The sequence below is a fragment of the Diceros bicornis genome, chromosome 2 (assembly GCF_020826845.1).
Source record: "Diceros bicornis minor isolate mBicDic1 chromosome 2, mDicBic1.mat.cur, whole genome shotgun sequence".
Lineage (NCBI taxonomy): Eukaryota > Metazoa > Chordata > Mammalia > Perissodactyla > Rhinocerotidae > Diceros > Diceros bicornis.
In genome coordinates, this window is record NC_080741.1 from 57,598,673 (window position 1) to 57,620,652 (window position 21,980).

General features: G+C 40.2%; 1 protein-coding gene across 1 annotated transcript; it reads left to right on the forward strand.

Annotated features, from left to right (window-relative positions):
• The first annotated feature begins 1,466 nt into the window (after positions 1-1,466).
• Positions 1,467-8,167, forward strand: PDE12 (phosphodiesterase 12). Its single transcript, XM_058561698.1, has 3 exons — positions 1,467-3,092; positions 4,263-4,341; positions 5,296-8,167. The coding sequence occupies exons 1-3, from the start codon at positions 1,785-1,787 to the stop codon at positions 5,736-5,738; spliced, it is 1,830 nt and encodes a 609-aa protein (XP_058417681.1). The 5' UTR covers positions 1,467-1,784; the 3' UTR covers positions 5,739-8,167.
• The last annotated feature ends 13,813 nt before the right edge of the window (positions 8,168-21,980 follow it).

Sequence of the window (21,980 nt, forward strand, 5' to 3'; positions counted from 1 at the left end):
TCCCCGGGACAAAGAGAGCCTCAGCAGCCACTAGGGACTTACCCAACAGGCCGCCCGTCCTAGGTCAGCTGGCCATGAGCGGGACTTAATGTCCCATCCAGGGCGCCAAACTGTTACCACCCAATGTGGGGCCTTCTGCTCACCACAACACATGCCAATAGTCAAGTGGCAAGTTGCTAGGAGAAAAAGGACTTTTTATTACAGCTTGCTAGCAAGAGGGAAGATGGCCAACTCATGTCCAAACGAACCATCTTAAGCATGCACAAAATCTTACAGCAGTTATATAGGCTGGGGGGTTATAGGGGAGGGGGTTAGGAATGTTGACCTTCTGGTGTTATAGACTGGGAACAGCATATCAGATCTTTCCGTTTTCACTAATGATGGCTATCAGCATAGACTCTCTGTTCAGGGGTCATCACATTCCTAAGGAACTCAAAAAAACAAAGTTATCATCTTATCGCAGCTGGGAGGTACATGCACAAGCAGGGGTCATAAAATCTACAGAGCAGTTACATCTCCTGGAGGGTGCTTATCCAGCTGGGTTAGTTTGTCAGAGGTCATTCAAAGTTACAATAGCGTTTCTTTTCTACAGTGGCTTCCTTCATGTCAACCTTGTCTTGAGTTGGTATCAATGTGGGTACTATAAACCGGAGTACTTCGACTTTTCTTCCTTCCTTAGCTCAGTTAGTCAGTTGATATAATGTAATGACAATTCGAAAGGCCTATCTTCCTCAGGGTAAGCCAGGGGAAAGGTATGGCGTATTATTAGCTACCCCATAAATAAACATTCTAGTTGTAGGATAAGGAAAAGTGGATACAAATGCATCATTTGTCCAGAGAAGCGACTTCTCAATTTGCTCTTTGAATCGTCAAGGGTTTTTTTTTTCCTTCAGTTAATCACAGAATATTAGTTATATTCAACACAAAATCACTGTTTCTTGAAATACTTTCTTCACTTGGCTTTCTGTGAAGCTACACTTCTGATTTCCTTTTACTCATTGGCTATTCCGTCTCCTGTCATTCATTTTCAGTAATGTCTGTGTGACCTTGAGCAGGTAACTTAACCTCTCTGCACCTCATATCTGTAAAAGACATTTTTAGCATAGTCATCGCTCACTAAATGGGAGTTATTATACATTGTTCGTTGTTATTAACTACCACAACGGCTCAGCTCCGCGAGTGGGCGCTGCTCGGCTGAGGCGAACCCACCACACCTCCGGAGAGAGCGAGCAGCGTCGGGAACGCTGTGGAGAGGAATTGAGCAACACTTTCCACGCCCAGAGCCCCGGTGGCACTCCTGCTGTAGTTCCCTGCGCCCTCGCGCTGCTCAGCCCCAGACACCGCGAGGCGAAGGCAGGCAGTTAAAAGCCAAGAAAGGCGCCCGCCTCTTTCAGAGCAGCGGACCCCGTGACACCGCTCAGCCACTTCCTGCCTAGCGCTTCCTACTTCCCTTCTGCTCCCTAACCGCGCTTTCGAGAAAATCGTGGACTCTAATATTTCTCTCTGGTACCTCTATTTTTTCTTCATTTCCCCCTCTTTATAACTCGAGTTGAAAATAAAAATTACTCTGGGAAGGAGTAGAGACAGGCGTGGCTGTGGAAAAAAGGAGCAAGTAGGCGGGTGGCGAAAGTGCGTGGCGGGAGCACCGTGCGCTCTCTTCTCGCCGGGCGGAAGTTGCGGGACTGAATGGGTGCCGGAGCCAGCGGCTGCGGCTCCTCTGTCTTCTCCTGACGCTTGGTGGCCGCTGTGCTGCCGGTCTCGTCTGCTGCTGGGTTACCAGGTTCATGTGGAGGCTCCCAGGCGCCCGCGCCGCGCTTCGTGGGGTCCGCACAGCGGTGGAGCGGCATAGTCGGGCCGAGGCGGCGACTGAGACCCGGACGGACGCGATGGAGCGCGCTGTAGTGCGCTGTGTGCCCTCGGAGCCTAAGCTAAGCTTGTCGTTCGCGCTGGCCGACGGCAGCCACAAGAACATGCAGCGCGACCAGAGCGAGCCACTGGGTCGAGTCCTCAGCCGAATCGCTACCAACGCCCTCAAAGGCCACGCTAAGGCGGCCGCTGCTAAGAAGAGCCGGAAGAACCGGCCGAACGCAAGCGGCGGCGTGGCCTGTGCGGAGCCTGGGTCCGAGCCGGCTGCGGCCTGCGAGCCTGTGGTGAAGCTGTACTACCGGGAGGAGGCAGTGGCTGAGGACGTGCTCAATGTGGACGCCTGGCAGGATGGCGCGGTGCTGCAGATTGGCGACGTCAAATACAAGGTGGAGCGCAACCCGCCCGCCTTCACCGAGCTGCAGTTGCCACGCTACATCATGGCCGGCTTCCCGGTGTGCCCCAAGCTCAGCCTCGAATTCGGAGATGCCGCCGGCTCCCTCTTCCGCTGGTACAAGGAAGCCAAACCCCGAGCGGCGGAGCCTGAAGGCGGGGGCCCCTCGCCATTGTCTCCCTCTTGGCCCTCTCCTAGTTGGACGGAGACGGGTGTGGACGAGCGCGTCTACACCCCGTCCAATGCTGACATCGGGCTACGGCTCAAGCTTCAATGCACCCCAGGCAATGGGCAGCGCTTCGGGCCAAGCCGGGAGTTGGAAAGTGTGTGTCTAGTGGAGGCCGGGCCCGGCACCTGCACTTTTGACCACCGGCATCTCTACACCAAGAAGGTCATGGGCGACGCTCTCATCCGCACTGTCTCCTACAACATCTTGGCCGACACGTACGCCCAGACTGAGTTCTCACGGACGGTCCTGTACCCGTACTGTGCCCCTTACGCTTTGGAGCTCGACTACCGCCAGAACCTTATCCAGAAGGAACTCACGGGCTACAATGCCGACCTCATCTGTTTGCAGGAGGTGGACCGCAACGTGTTTACAGACAGTTTGGTGCCGGCCCTCGAGGCCTTTGGGCTGGAGGGCGTATTTCGAATCAAGCAGCACGAGGGCCTGGCCACTTTCTACCGAAAGTCCAAGTTCAGCTTCCTTAGCCAACATGACATTTCTTTCCATGAAGCCCTGGAGTCCGACCCACTTCATAAAGAACTGCTGGAGAAACTAGTTTTGTACCCGTCGGCGCAGGAGAGGGTGCTCCAGAGATCTTCGGTCCTTCAGGTAAAGTGGCTCCGCCAGAATCTTTACATACTCGTCTATTTTTAGGGCCCTGGAAGGGGTGGGGGGTGGGATGCTTATAATTGAGATGGCACAATCCGTACTGAAAGGTGTTTGCTGTTGTTTCTTCATCACGAAGTTTATCCTTCATTCATTCTTTGAGAAGATACTTATTGAGCACCTCTGGCGTGCCAGGCACGCTGCAGGTTGCCTTGAACAAAATAAACAGGGACCTTCATAGTGCTTACAATCTAGTGGGAGAGATACATGCTAAATACAAGAATAATAGTAGCAGCTAATCTTTTCTGTTCTGTCAGCAGCACTGTTCTGACACATTTTAAAGTACTTAAATTTTAAGTGTCTGGCATGTTTTACCAAGTGCTCCATAAATATTAGCTATTATTTTAATTTTTGGCTGATAGTAATCCTGCTATTCCCATTTTACAGATGTTATTCTTCCCATTTTATAAATGGGGAAATGGTCAAGTTTACTTCTCCAAGTTCACACAGGTGTGGAGCCAGGATTCTTACCCAGTTAGTTATTATATTCCATCATCACAGGGCAGGGTGTTAAATGCTGCGGAGCTTGATCTATTTTAAGCTATCTTAGTTTTTAAAAACATGTTCATTGTGTGTTTATCCAGAGTTTTTAGGTAATTCGTTTTGTTTATAGTAAGAAGAGTAGCTACCATTTTTTTGAGCACCTACTGTGTTTCATACACCTCTGTGTACGCTCATGTAATTGAATCCACACAGCTGTCCCCCTTGAGGTGGATGATATTGTCTGTCTTTTACCAATGACAAAGCTGATTTAGAAAAAAAGTGTCTCTCTCCAGGTCGCACTGCTGTAAATTGTAGAGTGGGTGTTCAAACCTAGATCTGCCTGACTCCAAAGCCTGTGCTTACCCACTTGAAAACAGTCTCCAACCTTAGTGTTGTCATCTAGAATGTATTCTTTTCATGTACCTGTATATGTTGGATTGTTACGCTGAGTCCTATTCATGTATATTCTAAAACTTGTAACAAAGATAAATTTCATAATGGCGATCATAATTTATCAGTAAGGGAAGGATATGAAGTAAAATGTCCATTCATCATATCATCTTAGATAAAAAAACATTAAGGAGATTGGCAGATAGCAACTGAATTCTTGACACTTTCTGTTTATTTTAGGTTTCTGTTCTTCAGTCAACACAGGACTCTTCTAAAAAGATATGTGTTGCTAATACCCATCTCTACTGGCATCCTAAAGGTAGGTGTTATTTGTTTTCACAAGTGACTTAAACGTGGTAACTTAAGGTCAGTAAAGCTGTTTTACACTAATGTATCTTTTTTTCTTTCAGTTTTATTAAGACATAATAGACATACAGCACTGCACAAGTTTAAGGTGAACAGCATAATGACCTGACTTACAATATATTGGGAAATGATTACCACAAAAAGTTTAGTTAACGTCCATCACCTCATATAGATATCAAAAAAAAAAGTATTTTTTCCTTGTGATGAGAACTTTTTTACGATTTACTTTTTTGTGTGTGTGTGTGCTGGGAAAGATTTGCTCTGAGCTAACATCTGTTGCCAATCTTCCTCTTTTTATGTGAGCCACTGCCACAGCGTGGCTACTGACAGACAAGTGCTGTGGTTCTGTTGGGGAACTGAACCCTGGCCACCAAAGCAGAGCACGCTGAACTTTAACCACTAGGCCATAAGATTTACTTTCTTAATAATTTTCAAATATACCATACAGCAGTGTTAACCATAGTCATCATGTGCATTACATCCCCAGTATTTATTTATCTTATAACTGGAAATTTTACCTTTTGACCACCTTCATCCAATTCCCTCAGACACATACAAATATATGTCTTGAATGTCACCCGATACTATAGTTTGTGAGTTTATTTATTCATTTTTTACTTAAAAGCAACTTTTCTGGGCCGGCCCCGTGGCTTGGCGGTTAGGTGCGCGCGCTCCACTGCTGGCGGCCCGGGTTCGGATCCCGGGCGTGCACCGACGCACCGCTTCTCCGGCCATGCTGAGGCCGCGTCCCACATACAGCGACTGGAAGGATGTGCAGCTATGACATACAACTATCTACTGGGGCTTTGGGGGGAAAATAAATAAATAAGTAAATAAAAATCTTTAAAAAAAAAAAAAAAGCAACTTTTCTAAGAAGTACTTACATTAATGTGTTTTATTTTCATAGGTGGGTACATTCGTCTCATTCAAATGGCAGTAGCCTTGGCTCACATTAGACATGTCTCATGTGATCTCTATCCTGGCATACCAGTTATATTTTGTGGGGACTTTAATAGTACTCCATCAACAGGAATGTATCATTTTGTCATCAATGGCAACATTCCAGAGGATCATGAAGACTGGGCTTCCAATGGGGAAGAAGAACGATGCAACATGTCTCTTACCCATTTCTTCAAACTGAAAAGTGCTTGTGGTGAACCTGCTTACACAAATTATGTTGGTGGTTTTCATGGATGTCTGGATTACATTTTCATTGACTTAAATGCTTTGGAGGTTGAACAGGTGATTCCATTACCTACTCATGAAGAAGTTACCACCCACCAGGCCTTACCTAGTGTTTCCCATCCCTCTGATCACATAGCACTTGTATGTGATTTAAAATGGAAATAGATTTGTGTTTAATGGAATTTAAGTCAGCTTTATTAGGAAATTTAATATGAATCAAAACTTATGTGTAACCTTCAAAGAGGAAAACTAGACACTAAGGTCAACTGATCTTACCCTTACTAGTTATGTTCCAGTGTCTTCATTACATGACTGTTCATAATGTTTACATAATATAGTTTCTCTACCCTTTTTTTCCCCCTATGCTTGGAGGAAAAACAAATATATTTATGACTGGCAGGAAGAACATTGAATTGTTGTGTATGTTTTATAAGTACCTTTGTTTTTTAGCTAGTAATTAAGAATTTTGTAAAAAACCATTGGAATGATTCTATAGTTTTTCTATCATAACACACATTTCAAATTGAATTGAATCATGCTTATGTAATTAAGGGGAAAATGCATACAAGTTAAGGTGAGAGGCATAAGTTCTGACACATGGAAGGAATGACATTAGGGTCTACCTCTACCTCAATTTGGTTAGCAATTTAATACAACTTTCAGAGCTTTAACAAAAGATTAAAATATACCATCATCCATTGTTACTGCTTCTCATTTTTCATTTTTCAGCTAACATAAAGTATTTTCATTCTCTTATTTTTAGGATTTTAGTTTTTCATGATGGTACAAGTGGACATATTTATATTCTCCTTCTTACTGCAGCTCATTTTAACTTTTAGGATGCAAGCACAATTTAGTACTCAAAGTGAATAGCAACATAGTCAACTTGATCCCATTGTCTTTAATTACTCTTGGCCATGAAAAATGTTAATAAATCAACAGGGTATCTGATTATATGATAGAGAATATAGCACAATATGTTAACTTTATGAGAAACTGCCTACTGATATGGGCTTGAAATTTTAGATTTACCATTGAGCATTTCTATGCTAGGAATATTTTCAAAATTGTTGGTTTTTATAAATAGGAGAAAGGGGAGTAATGGGGCTTAATGAGCATCTCTGAAATAAACTACTCTTTTTGTAGACTTGAGTGTTATAGTTTGAGTTACAGGAAACATTGTATATATAATTTATATACTGTAAAAAAGAAATTTAAATATGAAGCCAAACTTTTTAAAATTAGAAGTTACAGTTGTACTGATTAGTGTCTAGCCTAGCAAGCTTTTCTAACTCAGTTGTCACCATACCTTATTTGTAATGCTTTAGCTATTGCTTTTTTGATGTTCCGGATAGCCGTAATGTTATCTCATATTTGTGCATTTAATTTTTAGGTTAGATGTTAAAAGCCCACCCCCTTCAAGAAGAGCTCTAATTTTCTAGTCATGAGAGCCTTTGTTCCAATTCCTTAATCTCTAAACCCGATACCATAAGAACTTTTCTCTTTTGATAAAGTAGCCTGTACTTGCATATTCTGCTCACTATCCAGTGTATTGTTAACTCTTAGTTTAGTCAGTTTGAGACTGAGAGGGTTTCACCTGTACTTCAGATTGAACCTTGAAGTACTTAAAGTACTTGAAGGGAAATTAAGGTGGCAGTTTCTTGGGATCTTGTTTAGAAAAAGCTATAAATGAAAAATTGATGCTACCAAATTGTGCCTTCCTAAATAACATTTTTTAAAGCATTTTAACATCAGTTTACAAATGCATAAATAATATATTAAAGCCAGAATCTGATTCTTTTGCAAAATACATATTTTTTTTCTTCCTTTTTAAAATTCGTTTTTGGTCTGTTTTCAAACAAACATGTTGATAGGACTCTTGAGAGAAAACAAAAAGTTCCTAAGCAAAAAGTTGAGAACATTTTGAAAGAAAAAATTGTAACATGATGTACTCACTCATGAGAAAAACATACGAGTCCTATATTGATACCATGGCTAGCTAGATTGAACTCTGCTCAGAAGAACTCTAAGCACTTATCAAACATTCCATGTCCAGAATCTTTAAATTTGATATTTGCTGACTAAACTGTGATCAGATTGTATACAGGCATTTCAGAATATTAGAATACAGAATATTACTGTGAAGTGCCATGTACTCTGGTAAATCTCCAGTGCAGTCACGTACCGCATAACGACGTTTTGGTCAGTGATGGACCGCATATGTGATGGTGGTCCCATAAGATTACTAAGTCTAGGTGTGCAGTAGGCTACACCATCTAGGTTTCTATAAGTACACTCTATGATGTTCGCACAATGACAAAATCGCCTAACAAAGCATTTCTCAGAACGTATCCCTGTCATTAAGCGACGTGTGACTATATACAGATATGTTAGTATAACTGGAGTCCAAAGGTAGGGAACTAAGAAAATTGTATAAATAACATACCAAAATTTCCTTGTATCCATGAGTTAGAATAAAGTGTTATTCAGAAATGTTTAAGTGTTTAAAGCCATCTGTGTAGTTGAGTTTTTCTATTATATTTGGATTTTTTAGTACGTTTAATTTTAATAAAATATGGAAAGTCTAGCCACTCTTTCTATGGTGAACGACATTTTATGATGTCACAAGTTCTTGCTGTAGAAATTAACATTCCAAAATTTTATATCGTTGATTATAAATGACTAAGAATATTATGGAACACACGTTATCCTGTTAAATGAACTCTTGCACAGTTGCCAATAAAGACATATACACTGGTAGTTCATAATTCATTAGCAAACAAATCTTTTCCGGCTATAATGTGATGTTCTTTAAAATTCTGAATACTAAAATCAGTTGTTTCAAATTTCCAAGAATTTCACTGGATGGTGACTTTTCTGTGAGAACTAAGGCCTGATATCACTAGAATGTAGTGGTTCAGTCTGGAGGTAGGTCTCTGAGAAACTACAAGAGAGATTGAGGGTCCAAAGAACACTACTGTGGGTAGATCTCCCTGGTGGAAACTGACACCTTTTAGATCTCATATTCTACAGCTATGAATACAGGTGGAGATTCTCCACAAACTAGTTTGAGAAAAAACCATAACCCATATATATAATGAGAAGTAAAAGTTTGCACTCCTAGTTTATCACAAGACTCACGTAATTCGATAGGGGCATTTTTCCTCTAAAAAATTATAGCAACGTTTATTTTCTAAACATAATTCAAAAACATTTAAATGTTTTGAAAATTTTATTATTTTGCTCAATATAGTACCTGAAGGAAACATCTGGATTTCATTTGGGGAGAAGAAACAATTTTAAGAGCTTTATTTAACTGATTTGGGTAATATTCAGATTCTGTGGTCCCATTTTATGAGAAAGTATGTGCTTTAACTTATTGAAGATATTAAAGCTGTATTAACTTGGGTGATTTTTTAACACTAACTTCAGAATAGCTATACTACATTCTGAAATGAGAATACCAAAGCATTTTTTAAATTGAAGTGAAATTCACATAAGGTTATAACCATTTTAAAGTGTATGATTCTGTTGCATTTCGTACATTCACAATGTTGTGCAACCATCATCTCTAGTTGCAAAACATTTTCATCACCCCAAAAGGAAACTCATACTCGTTAAACATCACTCCCCATTCCCTCTTCTCCTCCAGCCCCTGGCAACTATTAATCTGCTTTCCACCACAATGGATTTCCCTATTCTGAATATTTCATATAAATGGAATCATATATATATGACCTTCTGTGTCTAGCTTCTTAGCAAAATGTTTTTAAGGCTCATCCAAGTTGTATGTATCAAGACTTCGTTCCTTTGTATGGCTGAATAATATTCCATTGTGTGGTTATACCACGTTGTTTGTTTTTTTTTGGTGAGGAAGATCGGCCCCAAGCTAACATCTGTGAATCCTCCTCTTTTTGCTGAGGAAGACTGGCCCTGGGCTAACATCCATGCCCATCATCCTCCACTCTACATGGGATGCCTGCCACAGCATGGCCTGACAAGCAGTGCGTCGGTGCACGCCCAGGATCCGAACTGGTGAACCCCCGGCCGCCGCAGCAGAGCGTGCACACTTAACCACTTGCACCACCGGGCTGGCCCCCTGGTTATACCACATTTTTTTATCCAATTGGACATTTGGGTTTGTTTCCACCTTTTGGTTATTAGGAATGCTGCTGCTATGAACATTCATGTACAAGTTTTTGCTTGAACACCTGTTTTCAATTCTTTGGGTTTACACCTAAACCCAAAGCTCAGATTCCTCAGCCATATGGTAATTCTGTTTAATTTTTTGAGAAACTGTCAAAATGTTTTCCACAGTGGTTGCACCATTTTACATTCCCACTAGCGACGTATGAAAGTTCCAGTTTCTCCACATCCTCACCAACTTATTTTGGTTTTATTATAGTCATCCAAGTGGGTGTGAAGTGGTATCTCTACCAATGCATTTTTAACTTGTTTAGTCTAATTATGTTGCAGTCATGAACTAGATTATTCCCAATGGATTACCCAACCTCCTTTTTTTTTCTAGAGAGCTCATCTTCAGCAATTCCTACTTGTTTTTACAAGCTTGTGTTAAGTCAGAAAGGTCAGTCTCATTGCTTCTTTTGAAGACATTTGGGAAGAAAAATGTTGCAAAAAATACTAAAGCCCTGGAGTGTAAATAAATTAGAAAGAATAACCTAAGATAACAAAAAAAAAGTCACTTTAAAAATATGGGTCGGGGCTAGCCCTGTGGCTCAGCGGTTAGGTGCGCGCGCTACGCTGCTGGCGGCCCGGGTTCGGATCTAGGGTGTGCACCGACACACCGCTTCTCTGGCCACGCTGAGGCTGCGCGCGTCCCACATACACCAACCAGAAGGATGTGCAGCTATGACATACAACTATCTACTGGGGCTTTGGGGGAAAAAAATAAAATTATAAAAAAAAAGTTAAAATTAAAAAAATATATATATGGGTCTACTTTAGTGATTTGTTTCAAAGAATGAACTTGTTTATTAACGTTGGCTTTTAAAGGCTTACATGTTCCACTATTACCTACCACTTTTTAAATCCCAATTTATGTACAGAGTAGCAGATAGCAAGAATGCCTAAATACTAATTCCTGAGAAACTGAGGTGGCTGCGGCTGAATATAACTTACCAAGTTATAATGACTGCATAATTGTAAAAAAAGACTCAACTCTGCTTATTAAAAATCTTAGGTTTTGAAAAGAAAACCTTAAATTCAAGATTAGCTTTTTGTGTGTGTGAGGAAGATCAGCCCTGAGCTAACATCCATGCTAATCCTCCTCTTTTTGCTGAGGAAGACCAGGTCTGAGCTAACATCCACTGCCAAGCCTGCTCCTTTTTTTCCCCAAAGCCCCAGTAGATAGTTGTATGTCACAGTTGCACATCCTTCTAGTTGCTGTATGTGGGACGCGGCCTCAGCATGGCCGGAGAAGCGGTGCGTTGGTGCACGCCTGGGATCCGAACCCCAGGCCACCAGTAGCGGATCGCGAGCACTTAACCGCTAAGCCACGGCCGGCCCCAAGATTAGCTTTAAAAATACATCTTAAAAAACATCAAGCTAATGTGAAATTTAAAATTATAATATGGAAAAAAATTATTTTCAAGTTGGCTATATTCACAGTGTATTGAATCATATTGAATTCAGCCAGTTGCTAAAATTAACATTTTAGGGGACCCGCCCAGTGGCGCAAGTGGTTAAGTGGGCGCGCTCCGCTGTGGCGGCCCCGGGGTTCACTGGTTCGGATCCGGGTGCGCACCGACGCACCACTTGGCAGGCCATGCTGTGGCGGAGTCCCATATAAAGTGGAGGCAGATGGGCACGGATGTTAGCCCATGGCCAGTCTTCCTCAGCAAAAAAGGGGAGGATTGGCAGATGTTAGCACAGGGCTGATCTTTCTCACAAAAGATAAATAAATAAAAATAAAATTAAATTAACATTTTATATATAAATGATAAAATAATTTTTAAATTAATTTTGCAATAATTTTTTAAGTACTTAAAATTAATTTTAAGTAATTTTTCTAGACCTTAAAAATACTAAATCTTGGGCCAGCACCGTGGCTTAGCGGTTAAGTGCACGCGCTCTGCTACTGGCAGCCCGGGGTTCAGATCCCGGGCGCGAACCAACGCACCGCCTGTCCGGCCATGCGAGGCCACGTCCCACATACAGCAACTAGAAGGATGTGCAACTATGACATACAACTATCTACTGGGGCTTTGGGGTGGGGGGAGGAAGGAGGAGGATTGGCAATAGATGTTAGCTCAGAGCAGGTCTTCCTCAGCAAAAAGAGGAGGATTAGCATGGATGTTAGCTCAGGGCTGATCTTCCTCACAAAAAAAAAAAAAACAAAAAAAAAAAAACGAAACCTTTTAGTTCAATTGGCTGATGCCACCCTAAATATAACTAGTTACCAGCTGATTCATTCTGCTATGGAAGCAAACTGTAGGTTGTCAAAATCCATGTTCATATTGTCAATGTTAGGCTCTCACTCAATTTTCAATTTCCTTGAGAAACTTCACTAAAAACAATCATTCATCTCCATCTTCTGTCCATTTTGTGTTGATTGTATGTCAAAGGGTTTTTATTAATGCAATCCATTTTGCCCAATAAATCACTTGCTTTCTTAAACTGTATTTATTTTTCCCCCCAAAACCCCAGTAGATAGTTGTATGTCATAGCTGCACATCCTTCTAGTTGCTGTATGTGGGACGTGGCCTCAGCATGGCCGGAGAAGCGGTGCATCGGTGCGCGCCCAGGATCCGAACCCCAGCTGCCAGTAGCAGAGCGTGCACACCCAACCGCTAAGCCACGGCACCGGCCCCAATAAATCACTTGAGTGATGATGTACTAGAGTGTTGCTGATGTACATCTCCTTATGGTATTGAAGTATTCCTAGTTTGCATTTTTGCTGGTTTCATTTCATTTGTGTTCTTTCTGTAATTGAAAATGGTTCAGAAGAGAATTGAATAGGCTTTATCTTTTTTTTTTATATTGGATGAACAATATACACTCTCAAAAAGAATTTATTGCATATAATCTTTATTTCCCCTGTGGAATAATTTGCAGAAATGGTGTATCCAGGGATAAAACAATTTAGAGATAAAGCTGGCTCTCCTCAGAAAAGCTAGGTTAAGTATAGTGTTTTGGGTATCTTAAACCAAAGAATATTTCTGCTGAAGCTGTAGAATTTTTTAAGTATTGTAAAGAATGGAATTACATTACCCCTTTTACGTCCTTTTATTACATACCTAAAGAAACCTGGCTTTTTGCATCCTGGCTTTTGTACTTTTTCTTCATCCTAACTGAAAGAATCCCATGACGCTTTGGTTCTTCAATCCAAAATAGATCTTTATTTTTTCTCTTTAAGGGCTTTTTGTGCATGTCAAATCTATTGACAAGGACTGTCCCCCCAAAAGAAACCCCATACTCATTAGCAGTCACTCCCTATTCCCCCTTCCCCCCTCAGCTTCTGGCAACCACTTACCTACTTTTTGTCTCTATAGATTTGCCTAATCTGCACATCTCATATAAACGGAGTCATACAACAATGTAGTCGTGACTAGCTTCTTTCACTTAGTATGTTAAGGTTCTTCCATGTTGTAGTATGTATCTGGACTTCATTCCTTTTTATGATGAGTAATATTCCATTGTATGGACACACCACATTTTATACATCCATTTATCAGTTGATGGACATTTGGATTGCTTTCACTTTTTGGCTTCTATGCATAACGCTGTACATTTGTGTACAAGTTTTTGAATGGACATATGTTTCCATTTCTCTTGGGCATATATCTAGGAGTGGAATTGCTGGATCATATGGAAAATGTTTAACCTTTTGAGGAACTGCCAAACTGTTATCCAAAGCAGTTCCACCATTTTGCGTTCCCACCAGCAATGTTATGAGGGTTCCAATTTCTCCACGTCACCACCAACACTTCTTTTTTTTGATTATAGCTATCCTAGTGTGAAGTGGCATCTCATCGTGGTTTTGCTTTGCATTTCCCTGATGCCTAATGATGTTGAGCACCTTTTTATATGCTTATTGACCATTTATATATCTTTGGACCCCACTTTTTAAACTGAGTTGTCTTTTTATTGTTGAGTACCCCCCCCTTTAAATATCATCATTCCTCACCTCTTCAGGGCTATCCAGGAGGCAAACCTTGCTCTGTCTGTGCTTAATACATCCCTATTGAATGGCACTCAACCCAGCCTAAAAAAATAACCACTGCCACCAAAGTAATGGTTAGCTCCTGAGAGCCAGCTCCCTGCCTGCAGACGGCAGTGCTAAGCCCCACACCACCAATCCAGTACTCAGATGCCCAATATAATTGAAAGCATACCATAGAACAGTGCAGAAATCCCTAACAAGGTCAGGAAGGCACCTGACTCCACTGTCTTAAAATACAAAGGACCTTGCACGCATCTACTAACTAGTACAGCTGCCTTAATTATTCTGTACCTGAGTCCATATCATTGCTTTTGCTATTGATTTTTCAGTCTTTGTTACTAGAACATAACCACTTAAACATTTTATATGGTTTGTGCAAATAACTTTAAGATAAAGGGATATTTGCCTAAAAGTAACATAGTAAGAAACAAAAGCAGCCAAGTAATCCTCCAGGAGTGGCAACTTCCTTTAAGTTAGGCACCTGAATATAATGTCACAACATATACGCTAGAAGAAATTTATCAATATGCTTGACCTTAGATAATGCTCAGGAGTAATTTTAGAGCCAAGTCCTAATCAATTCCATGTTTATATTAATGTAGCCTTTAAATTTAAATAATTACCTTAATGAGATTAAGAATGTAAAGCTAGTATTTCATTCCTAACATTTTCCTAAAAATAACTAAGTCAATGATACAAATAAATGTCATTTGGGAAGAGTTCTCGGTGTGCCAATATTATGCCAACACTAATTCTGCTGATCCTTGGAAAAGGTAAACTGTTGGTAGTAGATTATCTCTAATCACTTTCTCAGAATTCAACTTTCTGAATAGGTAATCAGACTCTAGAACTAATTCATTAGTTTTCGCTATACCAGGTCTTCAGATAATGTATTTGAAGATATATCAACCATTTGCTCTTTATTATTCAACATAACTTTTCATATTAATTCTACCAAAGTTGGTAACTAATATTTACATTATTGAAACATCCAACATGCCACCAGGAAGCATAAGCACTTGTTTTCAATGCCAAGTCAGAAGTCACTTTCACCTCCATGACCGAGAACCAGAAATTCCACATTTAAGGTTTGATCCAGGACTTCTGGTTTCTGGGCTGGCATGCAAGAAGCTTGGAAGTTGCCCTTTGTCCTAACGAGAAGTAAAAAATTGAACAAACTGAAAAATCAACAACTATTCGTAGTTCCATAAGAGAAATGTCACAAGGCAAACCAGTGCCCCTCAAAATTGGAGAGGCCAACAAGTGAAAACAGAGAATGACAACTTACAGGAGCAGAAACCTGTGTGGGAACCAGTGCCAGGGTAGGGAAACCTGAACTATAATTGAGGAATTGCTGGAGGCTCAGTGTGGACAACTGAGAGTTAAAAACTCTGGGGGAACCCAGTCATTGAGGGACCCCCACACTTTTGTGAGCTTTACCTCCTGGATCTCTTTTAGCTTCTCACAGTGAATGCTGGAGAAAAATCCCCTCATGCTTCCAGCAGGGGGAGGGAAAAAGGAACCATTTTGAACTATGCCAGACCATTCTGTTCTTCTTAACAATGTCTGCCCTCAGGAGAAACTAACCTGAACCTAACTTACAGGGGTTTTATCAGAGCCTAACTGACCAGGGAAAGGGAAATACCCAACTCTAGCCCACTTTAGCCATCCTGTCCCACCTAAGGAGGGGAGGAAAAAAATTGAAAAGCACATGTGAAGTTCATAGTCCAGAGACATAGGCTCACGAAAAGACTGAGATCTAATTATAGGACTACAGAATGCTTCCTTCATCTCTACACCTTGCCATAACATTTCTAAAGGCCTATTTATAGCAGTTCCTTTTACCCAGTACATCACGTCCAGCAATCAAGGGAAAATTACAAGACATACTAAAAGGCAAAAAAACAGTTTGATGAGAGAGCAAGCATCAGAACCAGAGTCAGACACGGCAGGGACAACAGAATTATCAGACCAGGAATTTAAAACAGCTATAATATGTTAAGGGCTCTAATGGATAAAGCAGACAATATACAGGAATAGATGGGCAATGCTGGCAGAGATGGAAATTCTGAGAAGCAAAAAAAAAAAAAAAAGCTAGAGATCAAAAACATTGCAACAAATGAAAAATGCCTTTGCTGGGCTTATTAACAGACTGGACAAGGCTAAGGAAAGAATCTCTGAGTTTGAGGATATCTCAACAGAAACCTCCAAAACTGAAAAGCAAACAGAAAAAGACAGGGGGGTGGGGGTCGGAAACAGAATAGACAAGAGCTGTGGAACAACTATAAAAAGTGTAACACGCATGATGGGAATACCAGAAGGAGAAGAGGAACACAAGAAATATTTGAAACAATAATGACTGAGAATTTCCTCAAGTTAATATCAGACACCAAACCACACATCCAGGAAACTCAGATAACACCAAGCAGGATAAATGCCAAAAAATCTACACCTAGGCATATCATTTTCAAACTACAGAAAATCAAAGATAAAAGAAAAAAAATGCTGAAAGAAACCAGAGCAAAAAAACACTTTACCTATGGAGGATCAAAGATAATTACATCTGACCCCTCACAAACCATGCAAGCAAGAATAGTTGAGTAAAATATTTAAAATGTTGAGAAAAAAACCCCACCAACCTAGAATTCTGTACCCTGCAAAATTCTTTCAAAAGTGAAGGCATGGGGCCAGCCCCGTGGCATAGTGGTTAAGTTCAGCATGTTCTGCTTTGGTGGCCCAGGTTCATAGGTTCGGATCCTGGGCACAGACCTATACTACTCGTCAGCCATACTGTGGCAGCGACCCACATATAAAGTAGAGGAAGACTGGCACAGATGTTAGCTCAGGGCTAATCTTCCTCAAGGAAAAAAAAAACAAGACTGGTGACAGGGCCGGCCCCGTGGCTTTGCGGTTAAGTGCATGCGCCCTGCTGCTGGCGGCCTGGCTTCGGATCCTGGGTGCGCACCGACGCACTGCTTCTCCGGCCATGCTGAGGCCACATCCCACATGCAGCAACTAGAAGGATGTGCAGCTATAACATACAACTATCTACTGGGGCTTTGGGGGGAAAAATAAATAAACAAAATTAAAAAAAAAAAAAAAAGACTGGTGACAGATGTTAGCTCAAAGCTAATCTTCCTCAGCAAAAAAAAAAAAGTGGAGAAATAAAGACTCTCAAAAAAATTTGAGGGAGGGGGCTGGCCCTGTGGCGTAGTGGCTAAGTTCAGCATGCTCTTTTGGCAGCCCAGGTTCACAGGTTCGGATCCCGGGTGTGGACCTACAACACTCATCAGCCATGCTGTGGTGGTGACCCACATACAAAAATAAAGGAAGATTGGCAGGGATGTTAGCTCAGGGCTAATCTTCCTCAAGCAAAAAAACAAACAAAAAAAAAAGGAAGATTGGCAACAGATGTTAGCTTAGGGTGAATCTTCCCCAGCAAAAAAAAGAAAAAAAAAATTGATGGAATTTGTTGCCAGTAGCCTCACAAGAAATGTTGAGTTCTTTAGAGAGAAGAAAAATGATACAAGTCAGAAACTTGGATCTACATATAGAAAGGAACAGTATCAAAGAAGGAATAAGTAAACGTATAACAAAAACTTTTATTAATTGATCTAAGAGATAACAGTTCGTTCAAAAGAATAACAGCAGCACTGTATTTGACTATGTATGCTTATGTATATTTATATGCTTTCAGTACGTGAAATGAATGACTGCAATGGTAAGAGAAACTGGAGGGAAGAATTAGAATTACTTTATTATAAGGTACTTACACTACCCGTGAAAGGTACAGTGTTATTTGAAAGTGAACTTGGATTAGTTGTAAATGTATATCACAAACTCTAGGATAACCACTAACCACTTTAAACGTCAATGGTCTAAATGCACCAATTACAAGACAAATTGTCAGATGTATCAAAAACAAGACCCAACTATATGTTGTCTACAAGAAGCCCGCTTCAATTGTAAACATAAAGACATATATATAGATTAAAAGTAAATGAATATCAAGAGAATGAGAAGACAAACCACAGACTGGAAGAAAATATCTGCAAAAGACTTATTTGATCAAGGACTGTTATCCAAAATATACAAAGAACTATTCAAACTCAGTAAGAAAACCCAAGTAAAAAATGGGCCAAAGACCTAAACTTCACCAAAGATACATAGATGGCAAATAAGCATATGACAAGATGCTCCTCATCATATGTCAGGAGAACACAAATTAAAGCAATGAGATACCACTACACACCTATCAGAACGGCCAAAATTTGTAACACTGACAACACCAAATGCTGGTCAGGATGTGGAACAAGAACTCGCATACATTGCTGGTGAGAATGCAAAATGGTACAGCCACTTTGGAAGACAGTTTGGTGGTTTCTTACAAAACTAAATATATCTTACCATACAATCCAGCAATCATGCTCCTTGGTATTTATCCAAAGGAGTTGAAAATTTCTGTCCACACAAAAACCTGATGTTTATAACACCTTGATTCATAATTGCCAAAACTTGGAAGCAACCAAGATTTCCTTCAGTAGGTGAATGGATAAATAAACTGTGGTACCTGAGCTATCAAGCCATGAAAAGACATGGTGGAACCTTAAATGCATACTAAGTGAAAGAAGCCAAAGTGAAAAGGCTACATACTGTATGATTCCAACTATAACATTCTGGAAAAAGCAAAACTATGGAGGGAGTGAAAAGATCAGTAGTTGCCAGGGGTTAGCGGTGAGGGGAAGGATGAATAGGTAGAGCACAGAGGATTTTTAGGGCAATGAAAATACTCTGTATAATGATGAATACATATCATTACACTTTGTCCAAACCCATAGAATGTACAACACCAACAGTGAGCCCTAAGGTAAACTACAGATTTTGAGTGATTATGTCAATATACCTTCATCAATTGTAACAAATATACCACTTTGGTGGGGGATGTTGATACTGACGGATGCTATGCATGTGTGGGGACAGGGAGGTATATGTGAAATCTCTGTACCTTTCAACAGAGCTTCAAACTACATGTGGTGAGGCAAAAGCTGACAGAATCTCAAGGAGAAATAAACAATCCACTTCGGTTAGAGACTTCAACATGCCTCCATCAGAATGGACTGATCCAGCAGGCAGAAAATCAGTAAGGACATAGTTGAAATCAACATCACCAACAATTAACTGGACATAACTGACATCTATAGACTACTTCATCCAACAAAAGCAGAATACACATTCTTCTCAAGCTCAGGTGCAACCTTCACCAAGATAGACCACATTTCCGGCCACAAAACACACCTTAAAATTTTTAAATAGAAATCATACAGGGGCCAGCCTTGTGGCTTAGCGGTTAAGTGTGCGCGTTCCGCTACTGGCAGCCCGGGTTCGGGTCCCAGGCGCGAACCAACGCACTGCCTGTCGGGCCATGCTGAGGCGGCGTCCCACATACAGCAACTAGAAGGACATGCAACTATGACATACAACTATCCACTGGGGCTTTGGGGAGAAAAAGGGAAAAAAAAAAGGAGGAGGATTGGCAATAGATGTTAGCTCAGGGCCAGTCTTCCTCAGCAAAAAGAGGAGGATTGGCATGGATGTTGGCTCAGGGCTGATCTTCCTCACAAAAAAAAAAGAAAGAAAGAAAGAAAGAAAAAAAGAAATCATACCGTGTCTGCTTTCAGACCACAATGGAATTACAGTCATGTGCCACATAATGTTTTGGTCAATGACAAACAGCATATACGATGGTGGTCCCATAAGATTAGTACCATATAGCCTAGGTTTGTAGTAAGCCATACCATCTAGGTTTGTCTACATACAGTCTATGATGTTTGTACAACAACAAAATCACCTAATGACCCATTTCTCAGAACTTATCCCCGTCATTAAGCGACACATGACTGTATACGAGAAATCAATTAGCAGAGAGCTGGAAAATCCCCAAACACTTAGAGATTCAATAATACGCTTCTAAACAATACATGAGTCAAAAAAGAAATCTTAGAGAATTTTTAAAATATTTTGAACTAAATGAAAACAAAAACACAACTTACCAAAATTTGTGGAATGCAGTGAAAGAAGTACTTAGAGGGAAACTTAGAGCATTGAATTCATATATTAGAAAAGACTTAAAATCAATCACCTAAGCTTCCACCTTAGGAAACTTAAAAAAGAGAAGCAAATTAAATCCTAAGCAAAAGAAGAGAAATAATAAAAATTAAAGCAGAAATCAATGAAATTAAAAACAAGAAATCAAGAGAAAATCAACTAAACCAAAAGCTGGTTCTTTGAAAAGATGAATAAAATTGATAAGCCTCTAGCAAGACTAAGAAAGAAATACAAATTACTCATATCAGCAATGGAAGTGGGGACATCACTACAGATCTCATGGATTTTAAAAGACAGTTTGATCCAGTAAATGATCTCAAAGTAATTACTACTACATATGAGATAATTCTGTACATATGCTAAAGAAAACTGAGAGTCTCAGTGAATGAGACACTAATACTCTGGAAAATTAAGATAACACATTTCACTTAAGTTTTATTTTCAATAGAGAATATATAAGGTAAAGGGGAAAAATCCATGGCAATATAAATATATAACAAAATATCAAGAAATTACATCACAGAAAAGCAAATGAATGATAATTTAGACAAAAGACAATGGGGAATATGATGGAACAACAAAAAGCTTAGTGGAAAGAAGGATAGAAAACAGATAACGGCTCTATCCTCAACTCTGATGCTGCTAGTCAGCCTCACAATTCCCCTTCAGTTTCTCTATTAACATACTTAACATCAATAAATTAGGACGGTGATAGTGATTTTATGTTTGCATTGATTGCAAAGAATATTAAAACTGACGAAAGGATTCCAGGGGTTCTCTCAATTTATACTTTTTACCAAAGCATTTACTCACTTCTACTCGGAAAAAAATGGAACTTCTCAATTTGATTAAAAACACAAAAACAAAAACAAAAAAACCTACCACCACTAGGACTGAAGAAAAAGTAATTTCTTGGGGTAAGAAACATGCCAAGCTGCTAAGTTAATGCTTCAAAAAAAAAAGGGGGGGGGGCCGGCCCAGTGGCCCAAGCGGTTAAGTGCGCATGCTCCACTGCGGCGGCCCGGGGTTTGCCAGTTCAGATCCCGGGCACGCACTGACGCACTGCTTGGCAAGCCAGGCTGTGGTGGCGTCCCATATAAAGAGGAGGAAGATGGGCACAGATGTTAGCCCAGGGCCAGTCTTCCTCAGCAAAAAAAGAGGAGGATTGGCAGAGGTTAGCATAGGGCTGATCTCCTCCCCCCAAAAAAAAATAAAAAAAGGGAATCAGCAATCTTGCAAATCTTTTTTTTAACTCATTTAGTGAAAATTAGGCAATTTTAGTTTCTAAATGCAGTCATTTCAGACAATGGCAGTAAGAGCTGCCTTACGTTGCAAATAAGATTATATGGATTCTCTTTACTCCTTCTTCAGAGTCCACGAAAACATCTTTGACTTACTTTAGATTTTTAAATTAATACAACAGTGGTAATTTAACTGTGATCCTAACCCTGAACCTAATGAAGTTTTATATCTCCATAAAACTACATATACTGTATCATACCTTAGTTTTATCCAACAAGAAATGAGACCTTTCTTATTTGGAGGAAAGAAGGCAGAATTCATCTAGTGGGCTAGGAAAGTTACAATTACATAAAGTGACACAAGTTAAACACACACTTTATCCTAGTAACCTGTCTGACAATCATCAACTACTTAATTCTAATTTCCTTTCACTGTAGTTTGATCCAGTAGTTTCTTTTTCTACAATTCAAAAATATACATTATTGTACAAGCATGTATTTCGTTTTGAAATTTTCAATCCATAAATTTATCTGAATCTATAAAGGCAATTAAGAATCATAAAAAAGCAAGGTTTATAAAATACATAAAACATTATAGACAATAACTAAGTTCCTCATAAGATTATCCAGTTGAGTCCTTAATAACTTAATAGATGTAGTTCATGAGGTATATATACCTTTATTACCTTACTGACAAAGAATTGGTCACGTGGAGCTTTCTGCAGAAGTTCTGAAATTTGTGAAACTAAAAAGAAAAGTGCTTTTGAACTTCGTTATTCTGTGTAGGAGAGCAGCATCAGTCTATGTATTCTGCCATGCAAACAGCACTTGAATTTTTCTTTTAACTAACGTTTGCTGTGAAACAAACACATGCATACA